Consider the following 27031-nt stretch of genomic DNA (forward strand, 5'->3'; position numbering starts at 1 on the left):
TATTGACAGAATTATACAAGATTTTTAACTTTTTCCTACATTATACTATCTTTTGTTGTCAAAAACTAAGCAGTTGGTAACCCAATGAATATTTTTTTAAAAAAATGTTGGTGGAAAATATATTTCCATATTTTGGCTGTCAGCAGCTATATTTAATTGTGTTTCATTTGCAATAGTAGCTTTTCCATGGAAGTAAATAGAGTAAACAAACTATTCTGTGTTAATTCTATTCTTATTTTCTAGTTGCATGCATTATTTATATGTAGTGTTGCATCCATACTACATAATTTTGTAAAAAATTGTATTTTGTACGACCTTTTGTAAATGAACGTTTTTTAGTAAATTTAATAATATGGTAAACATTTTTATTATGTCATTTTGATTATAGAAATGTTTTTGTTCTTTTTTTATTAAGAACTTTAAGTTTTGAGGAAATTTTAATAAAACAGGTACCTTTGAACTTAATTTGCTTGCTCACAAGCAAAATTAATTTATTTTAAAGATTGAAAAAAAAAAAGTCCCTATAAAGTACTTGACAATATTTTGAGAATAGAATCATGTGCATGCAACAAATTAGTTCATAGAAATGCAATATGAGTCTCAAATGTATGGATCTTGATGTACACAATTTGGAAATTAAATAAAACTTTAAAATAGCAAACACTGGATCATTTTGTGTTCCTTTATTAAGATTGTATTAATTGGGTAGACTTAGATAAATGAAGATCTTTCTGCAAACATAAAATCTCAATTGAAAAACTTTATGCGTGCAATTTATCGACTGTTGCAACTAGTTTTCACTCATATTTTGTCACCTCTTAATTTTTATGAAACTTGTTTGAAAATCACAGATTTTTTTATAACTGTTTAAGTTTTATGAAACTCTATATTGATTATTATGCATACCATAATGAATTTCTTTAAATTTAGCAGTTTCTTGAACAGCTATAACTAGTTATTGACTTACCTTGTTTTATCTTACATTTGGCTTTGAATGTTCAAAATCTAAGTTGCTCAGAAGCATTTTATTGTTAATATTTATGAATAATTCTATAATAATTAATACTTTAATATATTCTTTAATAATATGCCTAATATTTCTTCAATTCTGCTGAACTTAAATAATCTTGCCTTTTTGCATGACTCATTTTACTATTTGTATCGGTAAAAAAATTGACTGTGGAATTTCTTTTTTATAAAGAGTAATACTAAGAAGTTTTCTGCGATAGTATTTACACGTTCCTGTATATCATGCCTATCTGTACCCTATTATTTAACTTTTTCTTTAATAAATTGCAATGATATATTTAGAATTTATGAAATGTACATAAGTTATGTTTAATTGTTTTAAATTCTTTTACTATAACAAATTCAGCATTGCATCCTCTATTATTAAAAAAGAGTTTTTCCTCATCCAAAGAATAGTCTTGGATAAAGTGCAAAAGTTTATAGGTCGCTGTCTGGATGACTTTTTTGCACTTCGAACTGAGTTTCATCAGTATAGTTGGTTTAACTAAAAAATCCTGTAAATTTATTCTTCAGCTATCATTTATATTTGAATTTCTTACTAACGATTAATGACTGATATTTTTATCACTTAGTGTTAATTGCAAATCTTGGCTGTTTTTGTTTGAATATATTGAGGAGTTTCAAACTATTTTCTCGATTCTATCTGCACTAGACATATCCAGAAATTTTAGTTAACAAATCAAGGGTTTGCATGCACTTGGTAATGCAACTGATGAATGGGCAGTGTAAAAACTTGCAATTAAATAACTCCTTCAAACCTTTCCTTGTTCTATAAAACATAAATAGCGCACACATGGTAGTGTGTAGAAAATGCTTGTGCAAAGTGGTGTATGTATTAGAATTTCAGATTCAGTTTCTAAGACTAAAGCAAAAAAAAGCTAAATAAATTAAAAAAATAAACAATGTGAATGAAGCATAAATAAGTTAAGAAATAAGTGTCATGCATACTGTCATGTCATACTCTAGTAACGGTTCTCTAAATAGGAACCTTCCTCAATCTCTCAGTGTCTAAACAGTTTCTAAAGTTGCTGCGATGCATTGTAGTGACATTTGTTACATTTTTAGGCATAGAGCTTTGAAAGAACATGACTTAATATTTCTTTGTATTCTTTTCAACTTGTTCATTTTAAACTTATATTCTTAATTAGCTGATAAAACAAATGTCCATACTTTATGGTCACATAAGACACTGCTTATTTATAAGGCTTTGTCTACCCATTGATTAACATGACCAGCACACAAATCGTAATTAGCTTTCAGAATTACCTTATTAATGTTCAGCAAGAATTTAAATTTCTTTTACTTATATTTATAAATTAAGGATAATTCAAAATCACACGGATTGAACTCTTAAAGTAAAAATTTCACTTGTTGAATGATCACATTCATCTTCAAAAATATATCTTAAAAAATATGTCAATTACAGTATGCCATCAGATGACCCCGATAGTACGTCACAATGACTAGAGTGTCGGAGAGGGGTATATAAGGAATGGTAGCAGAGTAAAATTGTTCAAAAGCGTTCTGTTAGCCTCTCAGTGACATAACTGGATAGTTATGATATGGAGGACGTATGTAGGTGATTTTTTACGTGGTAAAATTATCTGCCATTTGTAATGCGGGCGTATTCTGATGGGAGTATCAGAATTGCCTATAGTGTCATCTCTGGACTTTGGTAACGATTCCAAAATGATGGAAACGCCAGTAAACGTTGCAGTGCAGGTCACCCTCAGAGTTGCGTGATTTGGCAGTGATTGCCAAAAGAAGTCGGCGAAGATCATCTGACCTGTCTTGTCAGCTATAAAGCCATGGGTACCACGTTATTAAAGCAAACTGTGTTTCCCAAACTATTAAGACGTTAGGAAAGTATTATTCTATATGTTCACAGGCCTGTTCAACATGTAATTTAGACATCGTCACAGTGGGCTTGTGTGATGTTTTCCAGAGTTCAGGTTTAGCTTGCAGTCGTCACGTCTTACTTTCACATGGAGAACGTCAGGTACCCGTTATCACAAAGACATTATTGAATGACACCGTTACAGTGCAGGATTGTCGTATGAGGTGGAATTATACTGGCTCAATGTTCAAAAAAAAAAAAAAAAAAAATGCCAGGCCGGATTTATCAGAACATCATTCTGGAACACGTCATCATGTTTGCTTAGGGGTGCTATGGACGCAAAATTAGTGTTTATGGATGACAAAGCCGTCCTCACTGAGAAAATATAAACGAATGCCTTCAGTCTAAGGATACCACCCGTATGAAATAGCCAGCATTCTCACGTGACTTAGGTCTGATTGAGCAAGTGTGAGACATGCTTGGCCGACGAGTTTGACCGTCTACCACCTACACTTGTATCCGAACTTCAGAGAGCATTGTTTGCTGAATGGAGTAATCTTGACAAAGATCAGCTCGATGATTTGATACTGAGCATGGCAGGGTGTTATATTGACTGTGTTTTATTGCATGGGAGGAATACAATATTTTAACCATCATACCAATAATCTAATAATAAATTTTAGTAAGGGGATAGTCTTTAATTGCTCCAGGTAGCGAAAATCGCAATTTATATTAATGGTATAATCATACATCCATCTTTTTTGTTCCTTATCTTTTGTTTAATAAATGGTTCTTTCTTATGAATGAAATGAATAAGTCACGTTTGTATTGTTTTTGAATCTTTTTTTTGCCGTATACTTAATTCATGGACCTGAGTGCATTTTAGATATTATTCCGTTTAAAAGAAATATTAAAATATTTTTAGGCTTTTTTTTCCTTAAAAAAAAAACAAGTTACCAAACGTGAGTGCATAGCAATTAGAAATTGATCGGTCATCCATCAAAGCTTTTATCCATTTTTTAAAAATTTTAAATAAACTCTGGTCCTGAATTTGTGTTTTTCTAGCTTGTTGATTATTCATGATTAAATAATTTAACAAAAAGAAAGTTAAACTTGTTTTTTTCCGGGTTGTTTTTTTCCCCTATTGTCTTAAGGTAGTTTTGTTAAGCAAAGATTATTGGTTAACCGAATATAAATGGAAGTAATAAGCATTTTTATGCATTATGAAACATTTCTTTTACTGACATTTTAGCCTTAAAAAATAGAACAGTAAAATAGAAGTTCTGGAGGGATAACTATCAATAATAAGAATTATGTCACATGAGGAAAACAAGAGAAAGTAAAGTTATAATGAACGTAGCATGCCAATTTTACGTTCTCCAAATGACAAACAGGCTTGATGACTGGGGAAGAGGATAAAAATAGCTCAATTATCTTTTATGTAGGTCGAAGTTGACTCCATACTCTTTTAGCGACCTCTTGATAAATTCCTTGGAATGCATGGATGCCCTTTGATCATCTCACACCATCTTTTCTTACAATGTGCATTCTATACCAAAGGTTAGAAAATGTGACTTCGGACATAATCATGATCTAGAAGTTTTTTTCTTTTCTTCCTTCCTTGAATTAAAGAAGAATTTCGGAAATGAAACTATCTTCTTGAAGTACCAAGAATTGTTAGCTTGTGTTGATTACTATCTCTTGCTGGTTGAATTTGATATTCGGGTTTTTCGCTCAATTATTATTGTGAAAAAAAAATTAATCAGACAGTTGTGGTTTTAGGATATTCTTATTGTATAAACGATATTTTTATACCTAATTTCATTTGTAAAAGTGCTTAAATGGTCAAAATTATTCGCAGTTTTGGTTTCATTTCTTAAATTTTAATGAATGTGTAACGTAATTAGTCTTCAAGGTTCTGTAAGCACTTAAAATAACAGAACTTTTTTGATGGGTATAAATTTCATATTTCCAGCTGTTTTTGCAAAATAGTTTGAATGTACGTATTTTATTTAAATAAACTGCTTTTACATTTATTACTTTTATATTTTTATCGATTAATATTTCAAAAGGGAGTAAAAGAATTTGAAAAATATTTTGTTGCATTTTGTTATGAATTCCGATTAAAATCGTGTGCGCATTATTTGATTGTTGTCCTTGAGAATTAAAATAAAAATAAAGCGAAATGCTCATATTCTGGTGTAAAAGTAGAGTTTAAATATTTGCTAGCTTAATTGTTAGGCATGCATTTTTTCCTTAAGTTCATTTCCTGCAACAATGAATAAGTACTTTTTTAAGATTATATTTTATGGTTCATTATAATCTTCAGACCTTTGTCATTGTGGTGTGATCTTTTTGAACTTAGTTATTATGGTGTGTAATGTGCAATTTATGAATCATTTTGTCTTCGGATTTTCCTTATCACGTCACGCGCTACCCCTTATCTGTTCATTTTTACTCTATTCTCTAGTATTATTTCGTATTGAATCTCTATTTACAAAAAGCAGGGTTGGGTTTTTGACGTCAAAAAGTGGTTTTTGACATGACAAGGGTATAATACTGGTTTAAACCGTCAAAAACCCGTCAAAAATGTCAAACTGAAGTTTACCAAGAAAATATATAAACTTCAAAACTACCAACAGTTGCCATGCATTATATTGAAATTTAATTATACTATAGGTAATCAGCAGGTTTTAAAATATTTTTTAATTAAAATTAAGGTAAAATAACAGATTTAAAATCTCAGAAATTTATATTCAAATGCATGTGCAGAAAAATTTTGCACAAAAATTGTTTAAATATTTATATTTAAAAAAATTTTTTTTTTTCTTTTTGATACTTAAGAAAATTAAAAGTTTATTACTATGCATTTTTGACATATAAGGAACATATAACTAATATTTATAAGGAACTTACAAGTTATGTTGTATAAATACAAACTTGATATAAGGTACAAGTGTATAAAAAATTTTTTTTAATGTTATACCGAATATCTTTATTATCCAGTATGTTAATTTGAATTTAAAAGTAGTTATATTTATGAATAATGATAAATATAATTCATATTGTTTATTATATTTATTTATAATTATTACACTTATTTTAAAACAATTTTTATCTCTTAATTTTTTTTTCTCTACTTGTATTAAGAATACAAATAATGCGTATCTTGAAAGCAAGAAGTAATTATTCAACAGCTGAATATTTAGATATCCAACAAAACTATATCGTATTCAGCAAAATGAAATTCACAAGTATTTGGATAAACTAAATTTTCAGCATAGTAAATGAATAGGCTGAATATAATATACTGTAAATCGACACTAACTTCTCTGTGTATTTAACAGAAAGCACTTAAATTTGTATTGTCTTAAGTTAAAAAGATTATTAAGAAGATTTAAAAGAATATTAAAAAGTTTTTTCTTTAAAAGATGTCTAATGTACAAAACTGCTAATGTTTATCTTTAAAAATGTCTAATTTTTAGTATAATCTATACTATACACTAAATTTGGTTATAAATAAATTTCTTAATAATATCACTGCAGATTTTCAATAACACATGAAAATGAATACATAATATTACAAAAGATGTGAGTTTTCAAAAGTACAAGATTTTGGTTACTATTCAAAATATAAGTGTTTCTTCAAAATTTTAAATTTATTTTTTCTAGAACATATTTAGAAACACTATCCTTTAAAAAATATATAAATTTTATGTATATTAATTAAATTTCACATATGAATATAGGTTTTTGACATTTTCGACATTTTTGACAGTGAGGTTTTTGACGTGACGGTTTAAACCATGGTTTAAACTGTCAAAAACCTGCCAACCCTGACAAAAAGTAATGTAAATAATTCGGAATGGTAGAATAAAATACTGTAAATTTTCAAAAAAAGTACAGACTTTTGGTGTAACTAATTTTATTTTAATTATTCTTGTATAGTTGACGTGTTATACAAGCGAAATGTCATTTTTAATATAAATAGTGTACAAATTTAAATTTCTAAATTTCATTTAGCAGTAATTGTAGAAGTATGAAACCTTTTAATAATTTGTACAGCTCTAAAAAAAATATGACTGAGCTGTATATGTTAACTTCTTAATTATATGTTAACTTTGAATTCTTTGTATTTTTCGTGTATTTCTTGGGCAAATTTTAAATTGAATTTTTACAATAGAATCCCCCTCTTTCAATAGTGTTAAATGAATATTTTACATACAATGTATGAATTGAATTACTATTTTGAAACATATGCGTTATAAAAAACGAACATTTTGGAAGCTACATTTAGCTGAAATAACCTTGTCTCCTTTCATATCATTGGAAGTAGACGTTTCTATATTATATTGAAGGTATTTAGGTATTGAAAACCGTTCATATATTGGGTCCCAACTCCCGGTCCGAAAAAAAGGGCCCCCGAAGGTAGTGACATAATTTTTTTTAATGTCTTAAAAAGAAAAAGAAAACCACCGCAACTGTTTTCTCTTTCAATTCGTTTTAATTAAAAAAATCAATCATCATAACTGTAAATATCATAAATAAAACTCGAAAGCGCGGCGCAAAATTTACATTCGAACTAATGAATAACTTCATCTTCTCTCTCGATCTTGACTAATTGATTTAACGTTAAGTTAAAATGTTAAATCACTTTATATTTATTTTTTGGTGTAACTGTATTTTATTTTCAAGGTATATTTAAACACAATTAAATTAAGATTAATAAATCAAAATCTAAAATGCAAATAATCAACGTCCCCAGCGGGCCGCTGTAAAATTATCAAACGTTGAGAGGTCCGCTGTGATAAAAAGGTTGGGGAGCACACCTTAGTGTATTTATAAAAACTAAAATCTCACATTTTCATTGCATTAACCTTCCGTTAGTCGCGCGCACCTCACAGGTGCATCCCTACTGCACTCCCACCTCCTTTGCCGTCAATAAATTTTTCCGGGGGTCGAGCCTAATGTTATATTCCTAACTTTGGATTACTTAAATGTCCGTGTAAAACCGACCTTAAAACATGTCGATGGAGAGTTGGAACCGCTCAAATCACCCCTCTGGTGCAACGCGACCATTGACGCAAGTATTATGGATATAATATTTTTATGAATTAAATATATATATTTTATCTCATTTTCTGTCCTTCTCAACGTAGCAGGTATAAATGGTCAAGTTATATACACAGAAAATGTTTACGGAGTAAAAAACCGCAGAACCTTCTTGCTTCAATTGGTTGAACATCTTGTGATGGAGGAAGAGATCCGACGCGAAAGCAAGAAAAATTTATCTTCGGTACTTCGTTAAATAAGATTTTTGATATTTATCTCTCTAAAGAGTCTTAAATTGGTAACAATTAACTATTTAAACTAGACTAAATTTCATTTGGCTTTCAAAAAATCAGAAACACCTCATAGGTGCAACGCGATTAACCATGTCGGAAACAAGTGCGCGACTAACGGAAGGTTAAAATTGATGTGACGCGCTTGTGTTGTCGTTCACTTCAAAACTGCTAACCTTCACTTTTTCACGTTCCTCTTAGAATTCTGTATTATATTCCAAATTGTTGATGTTTTGTGTTTTAGATGCTCTGGTCAACATCAGGTTGTTTATTTTGAAATAAATTGAAAAGTGTTACAAATACATTAGTTTCATTTTAAACTTTTGCAGTTAACCTTATCTACTTTTTTTTTTCGGAAGATAAAAACACTTCATCCCCCACCTATTGTAAAACGTAATTTTATCATGAGTGAAATCGTAAATAAACGTATATTGTCATAAAGCAACTTAAACGTCTTTTATCCATTCAGAATATGTCATCTGTCATTGCAAGGATCGCGCGATTTTTCCTCAGCGTTCAAAGTCCTCGTCTCGTGTTTTTCTGGGGAAGGGAGGAAAGTACGCATTTCAATTAACGTTTTGATAGGTTAATGTTGAAATTGCTGTGGGGCAGCTGATATCATTATTTCAACCTTTGGAGCACTTGTTTTTGTAGGTTCGATCTCTCTTTATATCTAGAGAGGATGAAGTCAAGAAGTTTCATTTCCTAGTTATTTTCGGCATCGTACGTTACTTCCACAAATAGAAAGGCCGCGTTTGTTCTTTTTGTTCCCTTGTTTTAAACTAGAGGTTGCCTGTGTCTGTCCTGTAAAGATGTCACAGCTAGTGAAAATTCCTTGGTTTTCTGGTATGTTCACTTTTTTTTTTTCTCAAGATGTTAGTTATTTTGGCTTATCATTTCTTAAAATAAATATTGCGGTACATGGTCGTTATGTACGGAATTTTATTTCGTATTCAAAAGTAGCTTGATGAGAAAGTTTAAAATAAAAGATAATGGGTGGTCATTTTATTTAGATATTTTTTTTCGTCAATCTGAAGATTTTTTCTTCTTGAACTCGTGATTCAAACATATTTGCAAATTCATTAAGGATAGCTTTGGTTTAGTACCGCAAATCATAAGCACAATTTGGTACTTTACGTTTTAGTCCTTAGTATTAATTTATTTTCGGAGTTCAGTAATAACTGCTAGAGCAGCGCAAATTAGATAAAAATAAGTTGAATTGTTAACTTTAAAAAATGATTCAGATTTATTTACTTTCGTTTGTTTTGAAAGTTTCTTTTTTTAATATTTGATCTATTTTTTGTTGCTTAAAATATTTCTGTGCTAAGATTTATTAAAATTGAAATGCTATTTACTTTGTTCTATTTTTAAATAGTTATATCGAACTCTTAAAGCTAAGAAAAATACTAAGTTATTAAAAGTTCCTATCTTTTTCCCATACCAATTTTAAATTGAATTCAGGTTATAGTTGATAATTTCGATTTTTTTTTTTCTCCGCTAATTTTAATAGAAAAGATTGTATTTTTTTATTCTGATATATTTAATTAAAAAAATTTCTTAATATTCAGAATACATTTCTTACTCCTTGTACCACTTAGGTGACTTTTAACATTTTATAACCAGGGGTCTGTTCAGGCCGAATTTACTACCGTTTAGCGGTACCTTCACAAATTCAACTTTAGGAAAAACGGTAGTTTCACAAATTCAATTTTAGGAAAAACGGTAGTTTCACAAAATACTTTTTATTAAAATTTTATTTTTTTATCCCTTAAGAAACGATAAATCCATATTTTTGTGTTAATTTTTTAATATAATTTTTAATTTTTCACAAATTATGTCTAAATTTTCACAAAATAGGTACCTCTCAAAAAAACCTAGACAGACCCCTGATAACAGAATTGTAAATTTTTACAAAACGTAGTTATTTTTGCTCATAACATATGTTTGTTATCTAACAATCGAGGGTTTGTGAATTTGCATGTAAGCATCTATAGAAGTTACATCTTTCTACATGGTTTTCCCTGTGCAAAACTCGACACGTATTCATCATTCTTAATTTGAGTGACAGGTGTTTTTTTTTTCTTTCTTTCCATCATTTCTGGCCTCCTTATTTTGATAGTCTTGATTGTGTTGAATTTGTTTTGTATGAAAAACATGGAGATTTTTTTTTCCCTTCTGGCATATGTTAATACTAAGTGAAGGAAAGGATGTAGAATGACATCGAATTTTCTAACGACGATTTTACATCTACAGTGCAAATGAAATATGATCGCCAAGTTAAGAAATAAAAAATTGCTTTTAACATTTTATTTTTGTTTTGGTAGACGAAACTCGGAGCTTTATTTCTCGAATTTCTGATTTTAGATTATTGCAATATGTCTAAATCTCCCTATAGATTTTTTTAAAAAACCTATCTAGTGTACGTAGGAAATTTATTTTTTAAAGACAATTAAACTAATTTACTTTATCAAATCTATCATGGTGTATAGTGCGCAAAAAAATAAATAAAAACACGGACCACCTTAATTATTTTCTGATCTAAAAATCGGATCTTCATGCTAGGACTCAAAATTAATGGTTTCTGTAGTTTGGTCTGGACTGCGATCCAAAATTTGTACTCCTTAATGTCAATGTTAATGTTTGCGTATTTCAAAATTTATCGAACATTTTAGGCAAATTTAAAATTTTTTTACGCAGTTTTAAAATTTGCTTATCCAAAGGTATTGCCCTACATTTGGGGGTCAGAATTACAAATCCGTCTAAAAAATGCATGTTTATTCAGAGAAAATATGTTTTTGTGTCTGATTTTGTGGATTAAAATATTGTCTGCTTTAATTAGCATTTTATATTTTATTGTATAACCGACGTTGAGCAGCCGACCTAATTTTTAAGTTTACTACTACTAATGTTCAACTCCGTAGCCTGGTAATTTTGAGCCCAATCCAGAAGACAAGGGAACTCCTGGATCAAGTAAGCGAGAAATTTGCTTTCGTGGAGGACTTTTTAATGAAACTAACCCGCATTTATGTTACATGGAGAGGAAAACCACGAAAACCTCCCACGGTAAGCCTGACAACAAAAAGGGAATCTAATCCATGATCCGTCTACCACAGAGTCATGTCAGTGCGAGCCGAGCGGGAAATTTATCTAGCAACCTTCACTGGGAACGTGAATATCCAATCATAAGTTTAAGTTATTCAGAATGGTTCATTTATATGTATAATCTCAAACACATCTTGTTATTTATTATGAATTTGTTAAGAGGTGTTCTGTGGGAATATTTATCTTTGACTTCTAAAATTCTAATTCTTACCGCAATTTAGTTGTATGGAAATTCTGTTATATCGTAACATTACAGCATTCTGTTTTGTTTGGGTTGCATTAATTTTTGAATTTTTCCTAATTTTGCTTCACTTTCATTTTAGTATCTTCTATTTTCATTCCATTGGAATTTAGTATAAATCGGTTTGTTTGCCATCAATGAATTTGCGAAAATTCATTGAATGCTTAGTTATTTGGAAATTTTATGTAAAATTAGTTAAGTGCACGCATTAAAAAAACTTGAAAAATGCTTGAGTAAATTTACCACTATATATATTTAATTTCTAATAAACTAATTGGAACTCTTATTATTATTATTTTTGTTTTTTTTTGAATGGATTTTTATTTAAATACTTCTATTTTATGGGTATACTGGTAGACTTGTCTTGAACTAATTTATTGTGTTTTAAAATCTAAACCAATTAAGTTTTCAATAAATCAATACTAATTGAAAAAAAAAACTTATTGTTGAGTAGTTGTTCAGTTATAAAATACTTAATTTTGGATACAATGATACGTGTCCGTATTTATTTATCCCTCAGGTTAATAATTTTCAGGTTGATATGTGATCCATAACCCCGAGGTAATCTTGTGATATATTTCTCTTATATTTTGTATGAGGTACAAAATATTCCTTATATTTTGTGCCTGGCACAGTTTAGCTTTATTTTTGATACCTTGAGTTAGTATCATAGTAAGATTTTTATTTTTTGATCCTCAGTTTGATAAAGTACAGCAGCATCCGACTCTTGTGTTATTAAAGTCAAACCAATCAACTTACTAAAAATGTTTTTCCTCTATATGAGATGCTAATTGAACTACTGTTTGTTTACTAATTGAACTATTGAATTGTTTACTAATTGAAACTTAGCAAGTTAAATTATAAATTTTTAATGAACGAAATTAAATGTTTCCATAATTTGGTATGGATTACATTAAAATTTTACAAGACTTAAAAACTAGATAATACAGTGCCTTTATCTGAATTCAATACTATTTTAAAACTAAAACTTCTGGTAATGTTTAGCACAATTTGTTTTATGACAAAAGCCATAGTTTAAATTATAATTAACTTCGATTTAAAATTTCAAAAAAATTAATGAAATAGAACTATAAATTATAATTGCGCCAATCTATACATTTATTTTTACTTTACCAAAATCAGTCAATAATTTGTCCAATTTAATTATTAATTTATACAATATTTAACAACTTTTCGCATTCTATTAAAATTTCTTCCTATCTATGAGTCATCTATTATTGCCCTCCCCTGTTGAAATAAGTTAATATGAACTGTCCCTTGCAAACTCTTTAATTAAATTTCATCACAACAAGGAAATGGGTGTGTTGTCTTATCGCCAATGAGGTTTTTGTTTTTAAAAAAAGTGGAGTGAGGGGCTCCTGTTCCTCGCCCAATCCCATTCTTACCTGTGTCAATAAAAATAGGTCGCTTTTTTTCCACCACAAATGCTTCCCGGCATTTCTCTGGCTTCTTGCCAGATTTTTCATAAACAATCGACGTTACGCTCACCTGTGACGCATCTTCCGATGTATCTCGTGTTTGGTGAATCGGGAGAGGTGGCGTGATTTCTTTTTTGCTTACTCTCTTAACCGGTGATTTTTGACACTGACACGTTGGAAGTTTTTCATTATTTGCCGTTTCATTTCTTTTTACTTTTGAAATCTTTTCATGATTGGCAATTGAATATATTCCCCCCCCCCGTTTTTTTACTTTGTTAATTTTTTAATATAATGAATTATTATTCATATTTATGAAACTTTTTTTGATGAAAATCACGTGTTAACCTCGATTTATTTATGTAATAAAATTTTTAAAATGTAGATGAATCGAGGAAAATTTGAAGATGCGGCTGTTCGTTTATTTGAAATTTTCTGAATTGAAATTTATTTTTAACATGAGATTTTATTGTGTGCTTTCAAATTTTTGGAAATAGTTGGCAAGATATTTTTTTAATAGATGCTTTTGATTAAAGCATTTTATTTATTTTAATATAGACATTTTAATATTTTAAATTTATTAGTTTATATTCGCGCTATATAGCTTTTAGTTTATATAGCGTATTAAATTAAAATTAAGTAAAACATTGATTCCTGTCGAATTATTTTTTAAATAATGAATTCAAATTTGTGTATCTTACCTAGAATCAAAATAGTCCTAATACCACAGAATCAATAAATGAACGCTGCAGCGCGCAAAAATCAGGGCTGATTGTGCTCCGGAAAAAATCCGGATTTCCGGATTTTTCGCTAACAGTGATCCGGAAGTTTCCGGAGATCGAAGGTCCAAACGTTTCAAAAAATCATTGATCACAGAAGTTTCTGGAAATCAAATTTTCAAAGGTGGAACTTAACACAGTTTATTTTATTTGTATGTAAGGGAGAGCCAGAGAGATACTTTATAAGCTTATATTCTTGATTAATATTCATGATTTATCAGTAAATAGTTGTTATAATCATAACCTTAAGAAAGACAGACATATTTGTAAATTTTAATTACTTCTCCAGGTCATCATCATAGGTATGTGTAAATGGTATAGGTATGTGTAAAATTTTAAATATATTTTAAGTAAACTAAGAAATATTGAGAAAAAGGAAGAAAAAAACTTGTTTAATTTTTTTTTAATTTAAACAGTTTTTTTTTTTTTTTTTTTTTTTACTCAAGAAATTTTCCGGAATTTTGACTTGGACTCACAATCACCCCTGCAAAAAGGAATAAGTAAAATAAAGTAAAAAATAAAACAAAAGCCTGTTAATCAGATTTTTTTAGCCTAAGTTTTTTAAAAATTACTAAATAAACAGATGAATTTTATAATTTACTATGATAAAGAGAAAAGTATAGATTAACTGTATGTCATTTACCTTATAACTTTTTAATAAAATATTTTTTATGCATTCGTAGCTTATATTTTTAAAGAAGATTGGATAAAAACTTAATTTCGATTTTAAAAGATAATTTTTAAACATGGTGAAAATTAGAATACAAATATATTATGTTCTGTTTTACGTATGAACATGTTTGCTGTATTACGAATGAATTGTTATTTTATTGTTTTTCTTTGACAAAAAATTTACGTAAATCAGCTCGCAAGCAAAGCAAATTTTTTGTTTAAATTTTTTCTTCTTAAAGATATCCCTTTACCATATTCTTCACTTGATTAAACAGGTGTGAAGTAGTCAGTAGCGTTCTTTCACTACTTGTTTATTTAAGTTAGTCAAGGACTGGGTCTAATGCCAAGTTTTCAGAATCTTGCTTGGTGAAGGTTAAAAAACATAGTATGATTAATAATTTTTGCCAAGTTAACTTCGAATTAGGGGAGAGAACTTCACGCTTCGTTTATTACACGCCCACGGTTCTTTTTTTAAGAGATCAGAAGTTCTGGCCTTTAATGCATTTAGCCACTAATGAATAAAATTCTTTTTAACTGAGAAAAAAATGTATGTTAAATCGCAGGTGAATTTAAATTATTGATGTTAGAATGTCTCACTCTCGTTGGGGATGTACTTCACGATTTCTTCATCTGGTTAACACGCGTCCCCCCCCCCCCCCCCATTTAGATAATTTTTCAGTTTTTGTTTTCCGTTCTTTCCTTTTTGCTAGATTTTAAGCACCAATTGATCAATCACGTATTGCTGCTTACATTTAGCGCAGGATATCGATATTGCATTAAGTATTAAAAAATGCATTAAGTAACTTTAATTTCAGATTTAGTTCACATCAATAGTAGAATGTTTATGAACCATTTGTTATTAAATCTTAACTAATTTAAAAGTTTAAATTAAATTCGCAACGTCGTAAGAAAATATATATTTTGAAGACTAACTGAAATTAAATTATTTGTTTTATTTAATAAACTATATTTTGAATATGTTAAGAGCATTTTCTCGTGTTAGCTTTTGCTATTTCATTCCTAAAAATTGTTTAATGTAGCTGAATTTAATATAACTTTTATTCAAAAAAAAAAACTTTGTTAAGAGCATTATGTTCCTATTTTAGTAGTGGCGGTACAATTTTATTTTGAATTTTTTAATGACTTGTTTTGAAATAGCTTCAATTAAATACTTTTTAGCTAAGTGTTTATCATTTAAGTACAGTTCCGTCAATTGCCAAAAGTATATTTCGGGAAATCGGATTAACTATTCTTTATAAATAACTAAACTGAACAAATTAAAATCTCACCAACATTATACGTTTCTGTACGTTTTTTCCAATTAAGGAATCTCAATTTTTCAGTTCATATTTCCCTCCCAATTCATAAGAATGATTGCAGAGATATCTAAAACGGGTTATATCCGCTTAATTGATAAATCTTATTTCTTCCGTTGAGGAAAGAGTATGCTGATTACGCACTTTTTGTAATGCTCACGTCAGTCCTTGATACGCGTTAAAAATACGTCCATGCTTTATCTTTTATAACGTCAAATATTTTGTACTGAATTTTTTTTTAAAGACAATACCAGGGGTCTGTTTAAAAAAAATTTGGGTCCGTTAACGGACCCTTCACAAAATATCTTTTCATAAAAACGGACCCTTCACAAAATAATTTTTCTTTTAATCGAACCCTTCACAAATTTGTTTATCTTCATTATTGTTTTGTTAATCGAATAAACCCTTCCCAGGGCAGAAAGCAAGAAAGATGGATGTAAACGAATTAGGTTTTGTCTTCGGCAGACGATTCTTCCATTATTCGTCCGAAATGAATATTCTGCGCTCAGCAGTATAGGCTAAATACGAAATAGTATTTGTATGTTGCATCTCTTAATTTAGAAGCAGCAATTGCTGTTTATTTTTGAAAATTTAATTTTTTTATTATAATTTTACAGTGCCGAGCATAATCTTGTATCTATTTACAATTTAAAAACTCATTGAAAAAGTTTTTTGCAATAACCGGACCCTATTTGCACAAATTCATAAAAACGGACCCTGGTTGAAAGAATGTGAGTAATTTTTCACAATTTCACGAAAAACGGACCTTTTACAAAATGTCTGGACAGACCCCTGAATACATTAGCAAACACTGGTTGCTGTGCTTTCCCCCCCTCGTATTGATTGCTGATGAAAATATGCAGGATGTAATGCATTTTTATCTAAAATTTGCACTATATCTTGCACATTTTAAAGCAATTCAAAAAAGTTTTTTAATTTTCCTGTTATATATTTTTAGAAATTTTTCTCTCAGTTTGAAGATTTTCATATCACGAACTTCTACAAATAAGATAAATTTGTAATTATGAGACTTCCTATTAAGAGGTCGCTATAACAGGGAGGAAATTTTTCATGGCAAATTTTCTTTTACCACTTTTTGTATTTTAAAGTTTGGAGATAATAAAGTAAGCTCAGGTAAATCTAGAGTGAGAATCATGAAGATTTTAACGCTGAAAAAATGTTTTTCAAAAAATTCCAACAAATTATAGCAAGATTAACCAGGATTATTGAGTGGAGAAGTAACCCTGCTGTGATTTGTTTGTATTTTGATACTTCATAAATCACTCTAGATTTACGTTAACTTACTTTTTTAGACTTTAAATTTTGAATCTATCTAGATTAAAGAAAATTAGACATGCTGTATTCGTACGTCCTCCTTAAAGTTCTGATTTGATGGTTAGGTTAACTCTGAAGGTAATATACATTTGAAGAGCGTCTTTCTTATTTATTAATAAGAATTTACTAAAAAACAAGTGTGGAAGTTAAAATTTTTTAAATTTTAGTTTAGTAAAAAAAAAAAGTTTTCTATAATTTTCGTACTACTTGACCAGTTACTTATCTACAAAATTCGTCAAGAAGTAGTAAGTCGTTCGTATTTTAAGTGAACTAACAAGTTTCGTTTTGAAACTTACCGATGGAGGAAAAAAAATTATTTTTCATAGGTAATTGAATGGTTTTTTCCCCCTCAAGGGGCTTATACCTCTTTTTTGATCCTATTTCCTCATATAGCTAATTTTTAGTTTTTATGAAGGAGTGATGTGATGAAAATGGAAATATGGCGTGATTTTTTAGTATGAAAGAGAAAGTGTCCTTGAAAGTGGTAAAAGGAAGTGCCTCTTTTGTTCGAATTCACTCTTGACGTGTTGTGTTAATTGTGGTGGGAATTAAGAGCTTAGCTGGTACTGAATTAATATTGGTTGATGTTTATTTACCTAAAAATCACACTTTCAATCATGTCACGGTATTTAGTAAGTATTGCTGTTAATCCGATTTTTCAACTCTGTTCTTAAAACATTCCAAATTACTGAAGGGAAAAAAAATTATGAACATGATGGACGTAATGTACAAATTTTTGTGGTTAATGATTTTTTTCTTTTAGTTTTTCTTACTCTCACAAACTTCGCTTTCTAACCATTTAACTTTGATTATTTATTTTATACTTTTATAAAAGTTAGGTTTTAAGTCTTACCCAAGTCAGGGCATCCTCAGCTTCAACAAATCAACCCTTCAATTTCGTTTATGATTTAAACGGAGAGATAATTTATTTATTTATGATAAATTGTGGAAGGCATATGAGCAACATTTAAGAAAATAACAGATTTTTAACAACAAAGAATTTGATAAATATTTTTGGTTGTTTTAATCAAAATCACCTAAGACATGCTTATATAATAGTTGAGTTGGCCCTATAATCAATATGCAGTTGGTGTTTTTTTTTGGCAAATAACTACTTTTTATTATAAAACAGTTTTACATTATATTTTTATTAATATATAGACAACTTGGTAGTATATTTATGTTTTAATTTTTAGAAAACCCAATGGATGACTATCTGCAGTATTTAAGTGGAACAGTGGGAATCGCTGCTCTAACAGGCGCTGCAGCTGCTACAGCTTTATACATGGCGCTCTCACCGTCTCCCATGTCTCCACCTGTTGATATCGAAAATCAATCAGCTGAAGTTCCTGTAAGTTTAAAATTAATAGACTTTCATATTTTACTGAGTTTTATTATTTTAATGTTTTTCCCTCTTTGGAAATATGAATGGTTGACTGGGTAAAGCTAAAGCACAGATGGCGCTAGTGGTTAAAATTCATTGTAGACTTCTGGGTTACAACTTCAAATTCATTTTTTCACCTAAACTTGAAAAAGCATGCCATTCAATATTATTATACTTGTGATGTTTACAATATAACACGTTTTTTCTATTTAAACAAACAACAAATATATTTGGGAAACTCCAGAAGCATGCTATGATGCAACCCAAAAAATTACAAACAATGATATTTTGCCCCACCAGAGCCAAATAAGAGAGCACTCTAATCATGGCAAACCTTACACTTTATTTATATTTTGATATTAATTTTCTTAAATTTGCTTTACGCTCACAACCAGATAACATTTTTTAATTACAGGGAACTCCTATGAATGGTAAAATTACATGTAAATTACCATAAAAAGCCTGTTCACACATCGTCTCGTAAGCATAGCATAAGCAGATTGTTTTCTAAATTTCTTCCGGTTTTGAGAAGCTTGTTATTGTTTACATTCAACCATCCATAAAATTAGGTTAGATTTTTTTTTAATAAATGTCACATTGGTTTAAAGCTGCCTTTTTTTCTAATTAATTTTCAAATTCATTCTCTTTAAATGTAATCTAACGTAATTATCTATTGTTAGAGTATGAAATAGTGTTGCTGCTTTATTTTTATATTCTAATAAAATGATCTAGAGGTGTAGTCCAATAATTTGCAATTGGTAATTATAATTACATTTAATTTTCTTAAAAAATTGGTTATGTGAGATTTATTCCTGAATTTTTTCATGAAATACAAAATTTAATGCCTGTTAATTTATTTGTGTAATCTATTTGTAATTTTTAATTTTCTCATTTCAATTTTATCAATGAAATTAATGGGCTTCATTGCAAATTCTTAGAAGATAAATTTGTTAAGGTGCATTGTATTAATATATTTACATGTAGTGCTTAAATAAGGTAGGAAATTTTGTTGTGTAGTTACTTATTGATTTCATTTCTACTTTATAAGCAATTTTTGTGGTTTGAAATTAGATATTAGTGAATGTTGACTATGTTAACTAATTATTCAAGTTACATGTTTAAATAAATTTATTTAATGTTTTATGATTTATATTACATGCATTTTTTAAAAAAAATTAAAATAAATATTATGCTGGTTGAAATGTTCATCTGTGATACAAAGAAAGAATGGAAATTGCAATTGATGTATATTTTTTCTTTCTCTAATTGAGAATTTTTTAAATTCATAGAATTCAGGCGGAGCTCGTCAATCAAAATTAGCACCTCCGGGTGAGATGACTGGTTTTCTTTATGAGGATGCAAAAACTCTTTTGGAAATGATGCAGAGAGGATACAGGATGTCAAGTAATATATTTATTAATTTTTTTATTTCTAGATTTAATGAGCTATTGTATTTCTAGACCTAGTTAATATAAGTTAATAGGAGAGAAAGTTAGATTTTGGTTAAGTTTCCGAAGGAAAAAGTTTCGCAAAGACCAAATATACGCAACTTTTTAGCTGGGGAAATATTCAGTTTTAATTAAGCATGCTATTTAATTTGATCTAATTATATTGAAGATCTACTTCGTGTTATCTTTAGTAATTTTTAAATATTGTAACATAATATTTGACTGAACTTATTACATTTTTAATGTGATCTAACTTTAAACTTATAATTGAGTCTTTTGTTTTCTTAAGAACATTTTTCACCTTACCCCTTCCAAACAACAGTCAAAATGTTTCATGTTAATTAAAAGTTTAAAATTAATTGAATATTTAATTTTCATTTTTCAGGTAATGGTAATTGCCTTGGCTACAAAATATCAAAGACAGAATATACTTTCATCAGTTATGGTGAAGTGAGTATTGTTTGTTATGATGTATAGGCATTGTGCAGAAACAATATTTAGGTCTCTACATTGAAATTTATTTCTTCTTCAGGTGATAGAGAGGGCAAGAAATTTTGCATCTGGTTTGGTAAAGATTGGAATGAAGCCTGGTCAAGATTCTTTCATTGGAATCTATGCACAAAATTGTGTTGAGGTATTTTTTTCTTATCTAATTAGAAATAATTAAAAGCTAAATTGTTTAAATATCTTTTTACTAATATAATTTTTTTTATTTTAGTGGATATTGACTGAACAAGCTTGTTATAACCAATCTGCTGTCATTGTTCCACTGTATGATACACTCGGACCTCATGCATGTTCTTTTATAATGAATCAAGGTAAGACTAATTGTTAAAACTAATTGGGATACAGTTAAACATCACAACTGTTGATTTGATGAATTTTTCAAAATTTAGAGAAGCCTGATTATCTTATGCAATTGTTTTTCTGACAATGTACTATACTAATATGAAAGGAAAAAAGTAACTTAATGTATTTCTTGTCAACCCTTGATTTTGCCTAATATTTTGATACTTAAAGTTTATTTTCCTGATTGTTAAAGTATTCAAAATGTTACCTTAAATTAACTTTAATTAAATGCTTGTATGATTCATTATTTGAAGATGTTCTAAGAAAGAGTTGGCCATGCTTGAATCCATTTCTAAGGAAATGTAAAAGTAAAATATGCATGCATGCATAAATAAGAATTAAAATGTCATGCTATTTTTATTAAGTTGGAAAAAGGAAGAAAGAAAAACAAACAATTGCACTTAACAGGAGTTATGTTTATATGTGGTAATTGAATAGAATTTAAAAAAATTATGCAACATCGGGAGAAAATGTTAATACAAAAAGTGAATAAGTCAGAAAAACATAAATCCAAAGTTAGCGTTATTTTTGGAGTAACTGTTTTTAAATAATTTGAAATGTATTTATACTATTAAAATGCCAACAGTTATTATTTGGCAAAATATTAGGATTTTTGAAGTTAAACTTTAGGGGCACTCTTCAAGCTTGTGATATCAAAATTTTATAAAAATGATTGTAGCATTATTTCCTAAACAAGCATCATTTCGTAAAATAATTTATAATTTTATCCTTTAAGCATTGAACTTTGGATAAAATTGTGTATGAATATCATTGAAAACTACAGCTAAGATTTGGCTATCAAATTCTGCCATAATTTTATTTTATAGTTAAAAGGTTAAGTTTGAACTTTTAGTAATGACGAAATATGAAGATACATTTGGTTTCTTTTATTATTAGTTGCAAAAAATTCAACGTTTAAATAAGTTAAGCTCAAACTAGTAGACTGTATGGCTGGAAAAAAATTTAAAATACAGTCTTACATTTTTTGCTTTATAAATGACTGGTTCCAAATTCTTCTAATACTTTATTTTTCTATTTAGCTGAAATTAAAATAGTGGTTTGTGATAAAGAAGAGAAAGTTAAATCTCTTATGGAACAGAGGGACGAGACCCCACTACTAAAACACATAATTTTAGTTAATGAAGTCAGTGAAAAAATAAAAGCTTTAGTTGAAGACAAAGGTGTTGAATTGCATTCATTCAAAGATATTGAAGTAAGTATTCATGCTTAGTGGTTTTATATTTTGATTGTCATTTTTAAATTTTGATACTGATTTGTTATGTATCTGCCCCCAGTCTTAAGAATTTCTTTTTCTCCCGCTGATGTCAATAAAGATTGTCAATGTGGGTTTTGGATTGCTCTTGTATGTGGAGATCACAAGAGTGGGAAAAGCAAAGGTTGCAACTTAATACTTTCAATGTTTTAAGTTTAACTGCACATGCTCTGTATAAATTAGCTCTGAATTTACTGCACCAATATTTTTATTATGGTTAAGGAATCTCCCGGTTGTTTTGTTTAGTTGTAGATTTTCATATTAGCCTTGAAGCAACAATGTCCATGATGCACAAAATCTTCCATATTTATTTCAAGTGTGGTTACAAGCTATAAATTTGTACAGAATCCACTACATTAATGATTTTTCAAATTAAAGAATTGCCAGGAAGTTTTTTTCTTTAAATCTATTTACACTGTCAGTGTTTTCACTACAGCACAAGAACGCGAGAATCTCTCATATTTTTTTCTTTTCTCGCATTACTAAATGATTAACGCGAGAAGTTCGCGCACTGAATTTATCAATTTTAAAATGCACGAATCTCTAGAATTTTGGAAAAAATTTAGTCTTCCGCCATTTTGAAAAAGACATGAAAACAGCTATGACAAGTGTTGAGAAAAAAAAGTGAGTTCTTTATAATAAGTTGTTTAAAGTTATCTTTAGTTTTCGCTGTTACTGAATTGCCAAACTCCCTCATCGACAATTTAGAGCAATTTGTAAAAGTTTAAGTCTGTGAAAACTAATCTGGAAGACCTGACAAAGAGTATGAACATGGAAGTAACTTCAACGAACTTCACTATTCCATAACAGAAATAAGTGAAGAACCTATGCTGGCAGATGTAGAGGATAGGAAAGTGTGTGCACAATGCTACAAATTTAATTAGTGATTCCGAATAGTTCAGCATCTGTTGCAAGGTTCCCCCAAGCCGAATTAAAGCAAAATATTGTAACAGATCGATTGGTAAGCATTTGAGGAAACTTAATGAGAATAGCTAATGAAAAAGTAGATACAGAACATTTTCCATATGATAATGCAGCAAAAATATTCAATGTTCAATGGTTTAGACATCAGAAGATGTTAAAAATTTATTATAATTAAAGAAATATTTTTTTTAAAAGTCTTTGGGTTTTTTTAATTTTTAGAAATCTCACTTAACTTTTTGAAATCTCACCCTGTTTTTGAGAAAGGGTGAGAAATTCTCTCCCATTTTTTTTCTGTAATGAAAACACTGACTGTCCAGATAAATTAGAAATGTGTTCACATTCATTTTGAAGTGATGTATAAAATCTAGTCATAAACTCAAAAGGGGGTCTGCTGTTCAGGGACAGTTGTAAAATTAAAAATGTGTTTATTGTATTATCTTAATGATATGCCTATTTAATGCAGTTAAATAATAGTTTTGTGTTTATGATGCAATTTTTATGAAACTTCCAGCAGATATCTTAAAAAACATTAGTGCTAAAAAATAAGTTTTGTGTTCATATATTGCTATTTTATGATATTTATAGTAATATGGTAACAAAACTCTTGTCTAGAAGATAACATTTGATGTAGATCTGTTTACTTTATTTAAAAATTGTGTGTTTTGTGCAGTTAAAAAGTTACTCTTATATGAGAAACTTAAGGGTTGCAATATTTGATTCTGTTTTCAGCATGTTACTAAAGTGGCACCAATAAAAATATGCCAAAATTGGTGGGTGAAGGGGGGAATCTCCAAATATTGGTTTAGCCGCATAACACATCAGTTCTGTAATTTTTTATATTAAGGGAAGTTGGTATATTAAGATTAATATATTAGAATATCATTATTCAGAATTGCAATGTTTCTTGCTAATTAATTCAGTTCTCTTATGTACATTATTTTTATAACATGTCTCGCTTATAATTTTTACTAGATTATGTAAATAATTTTCTAACAAGAGTTTTAGAGAACAAATTTCTGTACCTTTTTTTTTATTTTTTATTACTGATTTTTAATTTTTGTTGAATTGATTATTAGTTCATAAAAATTAAATTTACACTTTCTTTTAATTAGCTTTCATGTTAATGTTGAATGCTAATAAATCTAACAGTTATTATGCTTTTTTTTAGGAACTAGGTGCTAAGAATCCTGCTCCAATATTGGTGAGTGAATTTTTTTAACTTAATTTTTTGAGATTTAGTTTTAAATAAAAAATTTTTTTTCAAATCTGGATTAGCAGATTATTTGTTAGAAGTCTTGATGTGAACCACTGGTTCTGTTAAACTTAAATGATGATAGATTTTAATTATGTTATCTCCCACACTGCACTCAAATCATGTTGATTGAACATAGCCTTTAAGATGTGAAAATTTAGTTATAATAAAATGTAATGAAGAAAAAAAGTAATGGAACTTAATTGTTTATTTGCTCAGAAATTTGACTTCTTAAGTAAAATAATGAATGAAATAAAAATTTTTTCAAATACATAATTTTTAATAGAATATTTTCAGTGGCTTTTATTTTCAAACTAAGGTTATTCATTTTTTATGGTATAGGGAGCTATTATTTTTATTAAATGTGAGCAAATTAAAAAAAAAAAGAAAGATTTGACATTAGTCTTTGGTGCGAAATCAAGCAAAATATACTTAAAAATCTGAGGGGGTTAACGTCTAGAAATAGTGTTAATTTCTTATGAGGTGTAATAATTTTTACTCATAAAATTAATTTTCTTTGAGTAAAGTATTAAATAAAATGAAAAAAAGGATTCTTACATTTCATAAGTTTTTTAAAAAATTCTTTTTATTAGTATCTGTATTTACTAGTTGAATATATGAGCTGAATAATTTCTCAGCTTATCTCATGTTTTTAAACTACAGATTGGTATTATTCCCAAAGTTTTTATAACAAAGAAAAAGTTAATGAAATGAAAATTTCATACTAACTTGCCCTGGTTATTAATAAACAGAAATAAACATGTGGAGCATTTATTTATTTTAGAATTAGTACCATGGTGCTCACTATTTAATTTCCAAAAGTTACCTGTACTTGAAGTTAGATTTAAATGTTACATATTATAAAAACTTGTTTTTCAATTTATGTGCATAAAATAAATAATATTTAGTGTTAACAAAGTAATTTTTGAGTGAAATAATTGCTTGAATATAATATCATGAAATTAAAATCTATGTTTTTTGTTAGCCGCCTAAACCATCTGATGTTGCTACAGTCTGTTACACAAGTGGAACAACTGGTGATCCAAAAGGTGTTATGCTTACCCATGAAAACATAATAATTGATGCCTCTGCTGTTATTGATCAATTGGTAATTAGTTTATTGATTTAAATGTCAAAATATTTTTTTGAAATTCTAATTCTTATTTTATGGGTACAATTAACTTCTTCCAGTCAATTAATTACTGTAAAAGTTAATTTCATATTGTTTTTATTTCCTCGTGGGAAAAAAATAAGTTTTTACCTCAGGTTATGTCTTGTTTTAAGTTTGCTAGGATTTCTCAGTGTTCAGTTTAGGTTTTAGTTCAACATTAATAAAAATGTTTAATCATGTAATTGTATTCACGTTGCTCTCAGAGTAAGATTTAAGCTATATCAAATAAAAAGTATGGCACTGTTTTAACAAGTGTCTTAAAATTTGCTGTAACTTAAAGTGTGATTATTCAAATGTTACAGCTGCTTTTTCCCCCCCTTTGCTCTGATCTTTTTATCCTTAATTTCATAGGTAGTAATTGTTTCATCCCTTTAACTAATTAAAAGAAATAAAGTGTAAATTTTTTATGGCTGAAAAACCATAACCTAAGATGAAACAATCTGTGTACAATAGAGGGTTAATTCCTGTGCCGATTAAGTGACCAATTTCCGTATTTTGTGTGATTGTTGTAAGCATAAATGCTTTGTATTGCATTAGAATTTTTGAGAAAAAGAGATACTATGTCAATCTATGCATTAAAATTTATCTCAAATCCGAGCTTTGAATGAATCTTGTATATATGATTTGTATTTTTGTTTGCAGGAAGTGTTTATCTTCAAAGATAACTAAGCAAAAGTTACTCTCAATTTGGAAAATAAAATTTGTTTTAATTATGTGAATAAAAATTCAACGTTGAAGATAGGGCAGTTCAATGCTATCAAAATACTGAGTACTCTTGCATGAGTTTAAAAGAAAGAGGAAATATACTTAAACAATATGAATTTATAAATTTGATGTGAATTTTAAGTTGAAATTCTATTAATTTAAAGTTTTGTGCCTGTCCTATCATTTTCATTTTTTTTTTAAATTGACTGTATTGAACTCAGAATATTTGTTTTCATTATTTTTAATTTTTTTTCTTTGTAGGCTGAGTATGCACCTAACAAAAATGATACCATGATATCATTCCTACCATTAGCTCATATGCTTGAAAGACTGTGTGAAGTAAGTTTATCATTTTAAACTCTTTATTCTTAAATTATTAATTCAAACAAGCTCTTTCAATGCAATATTTGTTAAAACTTATTTTTGTCTCAAGAATAAATGAATTCATAATCATTTTTAGACCCCTGTATCAAGAATGTTTTGTAGTTCCTTGCAACACAGAAAAATGTTATTTTATCTGAATATTAATGAAATCAAAACTGCTATTTTGCTGATTCTATTTAAATCTTATTTTTTTGAGCAGATTAAACCTGATGCATCAATGCTGAAGAGATTTCATTGTTAAATTGCGTTTGAAAAAAAAAGCACTTTGTTAAACTATTATTGGAAGATATTTTTATTTTATTTATTCTGAGTTATGTAAGGAGCAATAATCACTTATAGTTTATTGTTCTGTATAGCTTGTTTTATTTTAGATAATTCTACCAGCCTTCATTGTCTAATGTGCACTTTGTAGCAATTTTATCTTCTCTAGCACCATATTTTTTCATCCGAAACTAGGAAATAAAATGTAAAACAAGAATTTTAGTACCTTTTTATAATTTCATAATAATAAAATTAATAAATTAGAACTTCATTTCCCTTGAAATGTTTTGC

The 27031-nt window shown here is 28.6% G+C and overlaps 1 protein-coding gene across 8 annotated transcripts in view; it reads left to right on the top strand.

The window, feature by feature from the left end:
- The window catches only part of LOC107450383 (long-chain-fatty-acid--CoA ligase 1), a 67873-nt gene that overhangs the window by 29431 nt on the left and 11411 nt on the right, over positions 1-27031 (top strand). For 6 of the 8 annotated variants that reach the window (XM_071180151.2, XM_071180148.2, XM_071180152.2 and 3 more), the window contains 9 exons: positions 18286-18440; positions 19763-19877; positions 20307-20371; positions 20454-20555; positions 20640-20739; positions 21811-21983; positions 24136-24168; positions 25205-25327; positions 26357-26434. In XM_071180151.2, coding sequence (XP_071036252.2) covers positions 18294-18440; positions 19763-19877; positions 20307-20371; positions 20454-20555; positions 20640-20739; positions 21811-21983; positions 24136-24168; positions 25205-25327; positions 26357-26434 — 936 coding nt within the window. In that variant the 5' untranslated portion in view covers positions 18286-18293. Of the gene's footprint in view, positions 1-8634; positions 9055-17516; positions 17722-18285; positions 18441-19762; positions 19878-20306; positions 20372-20453; positions 20556-20639; positions 20740-21810; positions 21984-24135; positions 24169-25204; positions 25328-26356; positions 26435-27031 lie in introns of those variants that run through there. The other 2 variants (XM_043040028.3, XM_043040030.3) reach the window with 2 other exon arrangements.

The sequence above is a fragment of the Parasteatoda tepidariorum genome, chromosome 1 (genome assembly GCF_982258835.1).
Source record: "Parasteatoda tepidariorum strain Cologne lab strain chromosome 1, Ptep-v5.0, whole genome shotgun sequence".
Lineage (NCBI taxonomy): Eukaryota > Metazoa > Arthropoda > Arachnida > Araneae > Theridiidae > Parasteatoda > Parasteatoda tepidariorum.